The 12,740-nt window shown below is 37.7% G+C and overlaps 1 protein-coding gene across 1 annotated transcript in view; it reads right to left on the minus strand.

Annotated features, from left to right (window-relative positions):
• SCIN (scinderin) overlaps nucleotides 1–12,740 on the minus strand; it is a 78,005-nt gene that overhangs the window by 55,807 nt on the left and 9,458 nt on the right. The window contains exon 3 of the mRNA XM_077856730.1: nucleotides 9,870–10,031. Within this exon, the coding sequence (XP_077712856.1) occupies nucleotides 9,870–10,031 (162 nt within the window). The remainder of the gene's footprint in view (nucleotides 1–9,869; nucleotides 10,032–12,740) is intronic.

Genomic DNA, 12,740 nt, shown 5'->3' on the forward strand with positions numbered 1-12,740 from the left:
AATAATAAAACTGTTAAAAGCAAAATGTTCCTTTTTAACTCAAAGATGACCCAATTACCAAAGAAAAGTGTTACAGAAAATTTCTTAATTGGGCATGAAAATGAATGCTTTGTGTTATACTTACTCTTTTATTATTTTCACTTAATTTTGTGCTATTTATATAAAAGTGATGTATTATCCTATTTCTTAGACTTAATTCTCAGGGGTTAATTCAGACAAGAAATACAATAAAATGTGGACTTTAATTATAAATTGCCAAAAGCCAAAATTGTTTAAAGAGTTATATTAATTTAAAAGCACTTTTCTTTGGATGCTACTTCAGTTTTTCTGCAAATATATTCATTCAATTATGGCAGCAACACATTAAAACATGCTTTAGATTTTAAACAGAAAATCTGTTTAGATTTTAAGTAGAACTTTAGCAATTCATTAAACGAGTAATTTAAATTCTATCATGGGTGGATGATGTGGTTAAGACATCTCATTTTAACAAAGCTCTACTGTGCTAAATAAATGTGTATAGTACTATTAATAAGCTGTACTGCCAACACTTACTCTATTTAGAGGTAGTTGGTTAAGACCACTTCACCACTCTGTATTTCCTTGAATACAAGGAAACTCTGTATTCAATTGGCCCTGTGCTTGAAAAATGCTCCTATAATTCAACTTACCCTGTTTTTTGGATAAAGCGAATTAAAACAAAACAAAACAAAATAAGAATGCTACAGAGAGCTAAAAAATGCCTGAACTGATGTAACAGGTTGATACATATTATTACAACAAAAACTTATCATATATGTTTCATTTATAATACTTTAATGGGGATTTGGGTAAAAATTATTTTGTAAATCTGATTTAAGCAGATGAGACCCTGAAAATTATAAAGCAAACATGGTTTCAGAGAAAGCTATTTACCCTCTAAGATGCTAAAAAATTTAACAATTCAACACTAAATATTAATAATGCTTAGGGGCGCCTGGGTGGCTTAGTAATTGAGTGTCTGCTCTTGGCTCAGGTCCTGATCCTAGGCTCTAGGGATCTAGGGATGAGCCCCCCCCCCCCCCCCCCCCGCATTGGGTTCCCTGCAGGGAGCCTGCTTCTCCCTCTGCCTATGTCTCTGCCTCTCTCTCTGTTTTTCATGAATAAATAAATAAAATCTTTAAAATAAAATAAATAAATGTTATACTTATTTGGGGAAAGGGACAAAACCCCAGTCAATATGAAGTATACACTCAATTCAGAATGAAATTCACTTAAACTTTGGCCAAAGTTTATTGATGTACATGTTGCCCATGAACACCCTATAGTTGAAGATTGTGAAATTATAACTATTGTATAATTGTATAAAGTATTTATATATTGTATACTGTATTTATATCATTGTGATTGTATAATATACAGACTATTAAAGGAAAACAAAATCATTATGGATAACTGGAAAAGTAAATAAGGGAATAAAGACAAATCTGTTATGGATTTTGCTTGGACCACCAATAATCAGAAATAAAAGCCAGTGAATGATATTTATGGAAACAACCATACTGGGGATAGACTAGAAGTCTCTAAAATTTCCTTTAAACTATGTGGTCAGAGTTAACAAGTAAAACATCAAAGTACAGCCAAACCTCATTTGGGAGCAGGAAATTGAGCAGAAATAAAACAATGCTCAAGGACGCCCTTGGAGGGAAGCAAGATTTCAGAAGCTAAGTTTAAGGGAGGACCCAGAACAGCCCATGTGATATTGACTCATAACATGTGCAAAGAATTCAGCATAGACCTGTTACCCTTTTGTTCTTTTCCAAGTTATTTATTCTAAATACATTTACAATTTTACAAAAGGAGAAGGGTGGCCAGACCTCTTCCTCTCCCTTGCCTCTACTGGCTTTACTTTTATTGTGTTTATTTCTCCCTTAGCGCTAGTTAACAAAATATAAAAGCTCATCCAAATATCCCTCTCTGCTGGAGACTCTCTAAGCACGACTTAAACACCATCATGACTTGTGAGATACCTCCAGGAATTTACCTTGTTCTATTTTTAAACTTTAAACCAGGGTGGGGTTTTTTTTTAGTTTTTGGATGAACAAGAGTTTATTTACAACTCATTTTGTTGTTGTGCAAACCCGAACCAGCTCAGTATCATTCAGTGATGCATATATGAATTTTTATAAACACCTCTGATTATAGAATGGGAGATGAATGGAGTGGGTATGCATGGCCACTAAAGGCTTGGTGACTGGAGAGGAAGGGATTGCATGTGAACCAGGGCAGAGCAGTGGCAATGAAGAAGACAAGAATCAAAGGATCACTAGAAAGTTAAGGCCTCCAGAATTGTCAACAATGCCGTTGGAATGTGTACTGGAAGACAAGGAGAGAGGGACATGACTTGGACCCTTCTAGCTTGGCTGCTGGTAGTGATGTCACTTACTGGGACCAGGTGACAGTTTTTGGAGCATTCTTTTTTTTTTTTTTTTTTTTTTTTTTTGAAGAGAGTGAGGCAGAGGCAGAGACCTGGCAGAGGGAGAAGCAGGCTTCCCATGGGGAGCCCAATGTGGGACTCGATCCTAGGACCCTGGGATCACGACCTGAGCCAAAGGCAGATGCTCAACCACTGAGCCACCCGAGTGCCCCTGGAGCATTCTTTTCATAGGGATAATGAGTTCATAGGGATAATGAGAGTTAGTGAAATCATGTTCTTTATATTCTTCAGAGTATTTGGAAAATCAAAGAAGTTTTAGTCGTATTTCATCACAAATAATTTCTGGCAGCCACATGAGTTGGTGACTTAACTATTTTTAACTGATCTACTGGTTTTTCAGATGTGTAGGTCCCTAAATTTTTTCAGATCCCTAAATTTTCCAGTACCTTTAGATAAAATGACCTGGGGTAGGGCCTAAAAAGTACTCACACCAAAGTCCCATCTCAAAACTTTAAAATCAGGATCTTTAGGGTTCTTATCACATGGGCCTCGGTTATTTTAAAAACTTTTCCTAATGATTCTAATGTGAAACTATGAGAATGAAAACATAAATCCTAAGACCTTGGGAGGTGTCTTTCCTAGTGCTCTCATTTATTTTCCAACTGTAACGTGTCTGTGTCTTCATTCCAGCATTTCCTACCTTCTACCTTGTCATACTCCGGGCTGTGCATGTGTGTGTCTGTGCCTCTCGTCATTTGATAGGACCTAGAGGTCAAAAACTATCTGGCTTCCATCTTCATATTCCACCACTCAGCACACACTAAGTGCATAATAAATACCATTCATCCCTACTTTTGTTGCAGGGTAATTTTAGAGATTTACCATTATTATCTTTTTTCATTATCTTTCCTTTTTGTCTCAAGGCTTTCTTTCCCCTTACAAATCTAGTGGAATGCATAAAGACAAATTTATTCAGAACAAAGAAGACTTTTGCTCACTTTTTTGTTCTAAAATAAGTATTTTTAAGTCATAGCAGAAATGAAAGTCCAAAAGTCAACATAGGTTGAATTTATTTTTTAAATTTTTTAAAAAGATTATTTATTTGAGAGAGAGAGAGAGAGAATGCACAAGCAGGCAAAAGGAGAAGGAGAAGCAGACTACTCACCAAGCAGGGAGCCCAAATCAGGGCTTGATCCCAGGACCGTTGATCACAACCTGAGCTGAAAGACATTCAACCTACTGAGCCACCCAGGCACCTCAATATAGGTTTAATTTAAAATAACCTGGATTTTGTTAAAGCTTTCTGAGGGAAGGAGTAAGGATGCAGCAATTTACAGAAAATTGGTCTTGTACATCAAGAACCAGAGTCTTGATCTTAGGGGCTACAGTGTATTGCAGGAACCACACTGAAATGTCAGAAGACTGGTTTTTCAATTCCAAGAAGAGAAAATTATTGGGATTACAAGAGAATGGGAAGCTTGATCAGATATAATTAATCAATCTTTGAGAAGAGCGCAGTACATTTCCCTCCAACATGTTTGTAATATATTCATCTGTGACCCTGAGCATTAGAATAGAAAAACTGTGGGCAGTGTCTAAGCATCAGACCAATGGGCACTGGTACAATATGGGTACAGTGTCTTCACAATTGCATGGGTATGGGAAAAATAAGTCAGAATTCCCAAGGGGCTATCGTAGTGGCTAATACAACCAGAAAGGGTCTTGGGATGCCTGGGTGGCTCAGCGGCTGAGTGTCTGCCTTTGGCTCAAGGTGTGATCCCAGAGTCCTGGGATGGAGTTCCGCATCGGGCTTCCTGCGAGGCACCTGCTTCTTCTTCTGCCTATGTCTCTGCCTCTCTCTCTCATGTGTGTCTCTCATGAATAAAAAAGTTTTTTTAAAAATAAAAAAAAAGAAAGGGTCTTGCAATGGATAAGTGGACATATCAGAAAACCAAAGTAAGGCCAATGATATTTTCTATCACAAGTCTTGGGACCGAGGCCAAAGCCCAAAGCTCAAGAATGAATGAAATGGCCGAGCTTCATTGAATATTAGAGAGCAGTGAGGGCTAAAGACTGCAAACAGACTCACTTCTATTCTCAACCCAGTCCTCCATCCTCCAGCCATAATATCACACACATATCCCCTGTACCTGAGAGATGAAAAAGGGGACAGGTGGGATAAGTTTGGATTGTATTAATGATAAACAAGGTTCACCTTACTAGGGCAAGATTATTTTATTTTTAACCCTTCTGTGGAAATAGAAGCTCCACTATGAACTCAGGTTTAGCTATAGGTGAAAAAAGAAAATTGTATCTCTATCCACATGACTGCGTGAGACTGTATGCTTTGTGTTGGACAGATATACATTTGCTGAAACATCTGTTGAGTGAGTATAAGTTCCGAACCTTCTACTAAGGACAAAGTGAGTGAGTAAGGCTAATAAATGAATGGACAGGCAATGTGGCAAATGCTCAGGCAAGTCTGCAAGGTGATAGGAAATATGAGATAATGGCTTACCTAATTCTACAGGGGTGCAACGTGGGACAGGGGAAGGAGGGAGGAAGAGGCCAAGGAACACATCATAAAAAAAGCAGTATCAGAGTTGAATATTTAAGGAGAGGATTATCAGATGCATACCAAAGAAGCGATACAGAGCAGGAGTAGATTCTCCGCAGATGAAACAATGTATGCAAAGCAAAACCATGATGACCTGAGGAAGAGAGTAGGTCTAGCAACGGACTGAATGGGCAGCCCTTGGGAGAAGTCATCTGGATGACTTCTAGGAATGAGAGCATGAAGTTGATGAGTTCCATTTTTATTGTTGAGTTTGAGGTTCTTGTGATACACACAAGAAATATCTGGGAGGTAGTCGGAAACACTGACAGAGCTCAGGCAAGAGGTCAGAGTGAGACTATAAAATTAAGATTTACTGATGGGTGAGTAGTTCAAGTTTTGGGTGAAGAGTAAATTTGCTCAGAAAGAATGTATAAAGAGACAATGATCAAAAGTGGAATCCTTAAAAAAATAAACAAACTTGAGGAGGTGGGCAGACCATGCGAGAAGAATGAGAAAGAATGGCTTGAAAGGGAGGAAAAGCAGAAAGCCAGGGGAGGAGTGAGGCTGAAGTAAAAGGAATAATAAATAATGTCAATTGCAGCACAAGAATGGAGCAAATAATGAACCAAGTGTCCACTGGATCTAGCAGAAGGCATTGCTGCCATAGGATGGACAGATGCAAAGTAAGGGTGGGAGTGAAAGTCAGGAAACGTGGGTTGCAGACCAACATGCAAATGAGGAAGTATAGATTGCTGTTTTCAAAGCAGGGAACAATGAGAGAGGGGGCTATAGGTTATAAATAGCAAAGTGAGTGGGGCAAAGCTGCATAACTGACCAAACAAGTTAACAAGGAAACGGAACATGCCCAACAGCGCAATTAGTAACTCACCACAAAAATCCCTCCTCCTGTGAAATCCAACTCTCCACTAGTGGTGGCTCGGACACATATTTCTAAAAGAGCTCTACATCCCAAACTTTGAGCTTCTTGACTCTATTATCACTCACATTCTGTAGTTACTGATGGCTTTGCTGCATTATATTTTGAGGTGACTTTGTTAGTCATTTCCACACTACCTCAACTACCTCATAGCTTTAAAAATAGTGAGAAAATGATTATCAATAAATTCACCAACATTAAAATACACTGCTCAAAATCACTTCAAAGATTTGGTAAATTCCAAATTGCTAAGATTGAGCCATGTTCCGTATTATTTTCTGAGAATACACTAAACTAAGATAGCTTATCCAAATCATCCTCTAAAATGTTGATGATTTCTTATTTTCAAAGTGATTAAATGGTTAATTTTATAATCTCATACTTTTAATTGAGGTGGTTACAGGGTCCTATCTAGGAGATATTGACTTTATTTTCAAATCCTATAACAGGGAATCCCTGGGTGGATCAGTGGTTTGGCACCTGCCTTCGGCCCAGGGCGTGATCCTGGAGTCCCGGGATCGAGTCCCACGTCAGGCTGCCTGCATGGAGCCTGCTTCTCCCTCTGCCTGTGTCTCTGCCCCTCTCTGCGTGTCTTTCATGAATAAATAAATAAAATATTTTTTAAAAAATCCTATAACAGCATATGTTTCAAAGGTATATGACATATATTAATGAGAGTGATTGTTGATCAAAAAAGTTGACTTCCTCAAACACAATCAAAATATAGGATCTAGGTTATATCCATAACCTTAGTTTGGGCCAGCTGGCACTAGTTGGAAGAGAACTTTGATGTCTGACCTACTTTTTTCATACCTGGATAATAAAACAAACTTGAAGAAATTGCAATGGCTTCTTTTCTTACTCTCTGATGCAGAATTTGGTTATTACATAACCCAATAACTGCTACCGAAATATTCTGGCAGAGAAAATTTTGGTCTCATATCCTTCTCTGTTTACTGTGTCACACCCCAAAAATAAAGTCTCCAAGGTAATTGCAAGATCTTATCACCATTTAGAAATTATTGACAACATACCAACTGGTTAAAGGTTAGTAACACACAAAGAGATCATGTGAATAAATGAAAGTGTATGAAGACTGCTTGAATCCTACCAGGGTATCCCTTTATGGTACAGTATACTTCTATAACATAAGAGATAATCAACTATCTCTGCAACAAAATCATTCCAAATGTCTCTAACCAGGCATTAGAGCAGGAGACAACTTAAAAAGTCATTAAAGGTAATTATATAAAATAAAGGTGATTTACTATTAAGAAGATAAATGTCCTAGAATCTCAAAATCAAGGCTCTGTCCCTAACATATGAGTTTGTATTTATGGGTCATACTCCCATGGCAGACATCACCTACGGGAAGACGATATGTCAGTGGAACTACAATCTGCCTACCATAGCACCCAACTATCTAAGCCATTGTGGAAGCTCAATACTTCATTAACAATACTACATTTGGAAGATTTTAAGCTAGATTAGACATAATTCTGAATTGAGCAAATTCTGAAACTGTTGCAAGATACTCTGTTAAAGAGCCATACCATTTTATACCCTATCAAGTTAGCTTAGGGTAGTGAAAAGAATGTTAAGTAAACTAAGAATAGAAAACCCCACATCAGACCCAGGTCACCACTAAACCTATTTTAATGCAAGCGACTTGCTTACACCCTCTAGGCTTTTTTTCTCTTGTGAAACCATTACGACAACTGTCATTTCCAGATGTGACTCTGTGTCAGAGGAGACTGAATCATAGTCAGCTAAGGGTAGAAATACCATGAGAATCAGAGGCGAGATGAAAACAATGAGGAAGTTAAGGCTTTGGAGAGTTTAATGGCTTGCTCAAGATTAAAGAGTAGGTGGTTAGAAAGCTGAACTGTTCATGTCTTTTGCCCATTTCATGATTGGATTGTTTGTTTCTTTGGTGTTGAGTTTAATAAGTTCTTTAGCAGTCATTCACAGTAGTTAAAGAGATTAGTGCATGTGTGGAGCAATTTACATTACACATGAAAAGTTATTTTAAGAAAGAAATATGTTCAAGTCATGGCAGTGATGAGTTACATTATCAGCGGGAAGTGTCTCTTCTGTTTAGGGGCCCCAAAGATCATCTCATCAAACACTCGACTTTTATAGACAGGAATCTGAGATTGAAATCAGCTTGGATAAAAAAAACCAGTCTCTATTTTTCTGTGAAAAATACTATCTTATATGCTACATTATCAAGGGATAAAGGGCTATAAAAATATAAGTGGTTGAGATGAATGTTGAGGTAGATAATTAATTATTATGCATAGGCTTGCGAGATTCCGGATGCTGTAAGTGTTTTTGGAACTGTGTGGCTTGATGATATGTGTGGGCATGGATTTGTATAAGTTATGGTGTTGGCTGCAGAACAACAGAAGGATGGAACAATATGTTTTCTGCCTCCATCTGAGGGTCAGGACTTAAACCGATTAGGAGAATGGGTTAGCATTTCTAGGAAAAAAACTTTTCCAAGAAATATGGCAAGATGCAGGACTGTGATACTGCCATTGTAAGGGCAGATATCTAAGTGTGACATGGAGAATTGTACTTTGGGCATTATTAGTATTATGATCCCAACTGCACACACAACCTGGTGTGATCCAAGATAGTCGAATTATACTTTAGCAGTCATAAAACTCTAGGTGTATCCTGAGAGAAACCCACAAAGTTTATAGCTTGGGGCCATCTTCCAAATGATTTATAACCTTCGGACACTTAATCTCAGTGCTGTTGCCAAATTAAGATTGCCTTAACAGAACGAACCTTGACTGTGTAGCTTCATTTTCAAAACCCTTAGTATCCGTTTCCTAGGCATGAGGAATAAACTCTTTTGGCTTTTGTCTGATGCTCTTCCCCCCAAATACTGCCCCTGAAGAGGCAGTAAAATGCAACACTCAGGTTGGAATCAGACCTCCCCAGGCTCTAATCCTGGCTTCACTGCTCACTGGCTGTGCATCCGGAAGCAGATCTCCCACCAGTGCAAGCCTCAGCTCCCTGAAGCAGCACAGGTCAGAGCAAGTCTCTGTACAATGCTCGGCCCAGAAATATTATTGACGACAAGCAGGATGATGATGTACGTGCTGTGAGAGAATGATGATCAGGAGGAGGGCAACACAGATGTGCTCTGTGCTCTCCTGCCTTCTCTGCTTTGCCCATGGGTTCTCAGTGGTAGGGAATGCCTTTTATTTCTACTTTATTTTAATTCTACCTTACAAAGTTTAAAAGACCCAACTTAAATCCCACTTTCTAGAATCTAGCACAGGACCTTGAAGCAATACTTCATTTCAAGATTAAATAAAGATTAAGAATAATATACCTGAACTTAGAGGGGCCTCTTTTCCTTGAAGAAAATGTAAGTCGATATTGCCCAACCTATTAAGATGATACTTGATATCTGTACTTGTGCCTTTTCTTTTAATACCCTTAAATAATAAAAATTTATGAAACAGTATGGTGTAGTGTATGTGTGATCTAAATACTAAAATATCCCCTAAAAACCCCTCAGGCGGGCTGTTTAGATTCATCTTGGGTCCATTTGAAATTCTAGAAACTTTGCTTTCCGGGAAACCAATTTTCCCCTCAAGTAATGTTTTCCCACACCCAATTAAGGACAAAAATAATCAGCGGAAGCTCTGTCCAGACAGAAGGGTCAGTGTATGAAAAATTATTCAATATGTGCTCTATGCTAGGAAGAACTAAATCACTTCTCCATTCTAAACCTATCAAAGAAAATAAAAACTTTGAAGTCCCACTTTGTGTTATTTAAACACTTGCCAATTGGTCATATGATATGATTGTCTCTCACATAAACAAGACTTCTTCCCCGTGTGTAGAAAAGGTGATTCTCTTCCACGGCACGTACATCTTACTTGATCTGAAGACAATTCACTTCCCTTTAGCTGTCTGCATTTGCATGTTACACTTACAGTGCCAAGATCAATGATGAAGCAGTCGCCCTTGTTGAAACTGTCCCAGGTGAGAGGAACTTCCGTGGCCCTGACCACTCTCCGACCTTTCACATGCAGGAGCCTCTTAGCAGTCAAGTCATTCGTGAGAACATGATTTAATCCAGATGCCACACCTCCAGCCTGATCAGTAGGAGGAAGACAAAGAAAAAAAAAAAAAAACAAAACAAAACAGATAAGGCTTCTAAGTAGATGCAAAAACATACAAAACCTGGTATGGTTATGTGTGTATATGGCACATATACCTGGTCTGGTATATGTGCCAGAACTGTCTGTCAAGCCAAGATAAAACAGCTACCTAAGAGCATGTGAAAAACTTACTATGCAGAAGAGAATACCTTGGTGAATCAACACTTCTTTTTCTTTTAAGGCCTTCTGCTCCTCCTGTTTTAATCATTCAATTAACAGTGTATGTACTAAGTGTATGTATGTACTAATTAACTTAGTATGTAGTAAGAACCTTCAGTGTATAAAACCTGCTGCATAAATGAACAGAAGTGGTACCTCTTGTCCTTTGGGAATGAATGATTCTAAAACCATTAAGTGAGAGACAGACAAGATTCCAGGGAAGAAGAAGACAGGAGGATAGAAGAGAGTCAGAGGTAATGAGAGCAAGTGAGGAGAGAACAAGACACCCCAAAATTCCCATGTCCACACAGTGTTAGGATAGAGAAAAGGAGCAGAGTGTAGTCAAATGTGGGTGGATCCTATAAATGACCTTTATTTTAACATTATAAAAAAAAATTTTCTGGGCACCTGGGCAGCTCAGTGGTTGAGCATCTCCCTTTGGCTCAGGTCATGATCCTGGGGTTCTGGGATCAAATTCCACATCAGGCTCCCTGCAGGGAGTCTGCTTCTCCCTCTGCCTGTCTCTGCCTCTCTGTGTGTCTCTCATGAATAAATAAAACCTTAAAAAATTTTTTTCTTTGTTTCTTTTCTCTTTCAGTCTCTCTCTTTCTCTCTCTCTTCCTCTCTCCCTCCCTCCCTCTCTCTCTCTTCCTCCCTCTCTCTCTCCCTCCCTTTCTCTCTCTCTTTCTTTTCTTTCTTCATCAGGCTTAAGTATTTATATCCTAAATTCGGTTGCACATTTCCAAACAAAACAAAACAAAATAAAACTATATTCAATTTAAAAATGCTAAAGAAAACAATTAACTGTATCAAGTACATCTTGCCTTATTTGAAATCAGCTTTTACCTTTTCACTTCCTTTTTTTTAATTTTTTTTCTTTAAAGATTTTATCATTTCTTTAATTAAATCTTAGAAAGGATAATCTTATTTCCACAATTAATTATGAGGTAATGTGCATAGTAAAGATGCAATGCAAGCAAATCACTTTTATTGCTCAATGCCTCCTACAAAATACGGTAAGAAAATTAGCAGTATAGGAAATCTGTAAAATGATCCAATTTTCAAATTTATTCATAGGGGCACCTAGGTGGGTCAGGTGATTAAACATCTGACTCTCAGTTTCAGCTCAAGTCATGATCTCAGGGTTATGAGATCGAACCCCAAGTCAGGCTCAGTGTTCAGTGAAGGATCTGCTTGTCCCTCTCCCTCACCTTCTCTCCCTGAGCTCTCGCTCTCTCACAAATAAATGAATTAAACACTTTTTAAAAATTATTCATAAACATATAGAGTAAATCCAAAGAAAGAAGTTAAGCTGCCTATGTAATCATTAAGACATTCTTGAAATTTCCCCAGACTTTAAATTGCCAGCATTCCCCAAGAAAAGACCCTCATGAAGAGAAAGGCTTTATTACTATAGGCTAAATGTTGACTGTAGGCCAACCATAAATTTTATGAAATATATAATAATTCCTCAATCAATAATTTCAAGATTGTCATAAATGAACAAACTATTATACAATAAAAATAAATACAAGTTTTCATCTATATACTACTGCTCTTAGCCATTTCACCTTTAAAAAAAAATAAGTACATTATGATCTGATAAACAGAGTTAAGAACACTGTCATCTGAAAAAGTCATAAAATATAAAACAGACTAGACTGAGGATACTTAACCTACTGTCACATAGTGAATCATCAGTGATATCTAGTCTGTGAACATTTAACAGTATTTTAAAAAATAATTTTGTCTTAATATTTGATGTGAAAAAGGCACAAAAGAAAACTGTAAGTTTCATATACATTTGTATTTGATAGTATTTCTGGAATAGTGCTTGAATTAACCCTAAAAACTCCCAGTCTCTTTCTACCTTCTCAAGGCAGAATGAAAGCAAGATGGATAACCCTCTATCAGTTACACTATAAACATGGTTTTACTGGCTGTTAGATGTTTGATGGTCACTATTTACAATCATGGCTAAGAGCTGGGTCTTGCTCAGCTTGGGAAAGAAATTTAAGATAAGGAAGTAGTGGGAAATAATTATCCTTTAGAACTCTCTCAACCCCCTAAAACACCCCATTAAAAAAAAAAACCCTCAGATCAATTAAATGACATAAGAAGATGGTGTTCATGTTGCCTAGCTGAATCTTTCCCTTACACAGGATAACTAAATATGGCTGTTGCTGACTTGGTAATAGGTTTTGCCAAACTGTGCCCATTCCAAACATACACAATACTCTGTTTCACAGAGTAATCTTAAAGAAAACATTCATCCTGGTATTTGAACCATTTATTTATATTGAGAGCATCATAGTATGATTACCAGCGTAGGCGCTGAAGTCAGATGGTCACCAGGTCATATACCAGATATTAGACCTTATTAAATTACATAGTTTCTTACACCTCTTGTTTATTTATCTTAATAGGATGACAATGATAGAAACTGCACCATGGGGGTGCCATTTGATGAAATGAGATGATATA

This window comes from Canis aureus, chromosome 18 (genome assembly GCF_053574225.1).
Source record: "Canis aureus isolate CA01 chromosome 18, VMU_Caureus_v.1.0, whole genome shotgun sequence".
NCBI classification, from domain to species: Eukaryota; Metazoa; Chordata; class Mammalia; order Carnivora; family Canidae; genus Canis; species Canis aureus.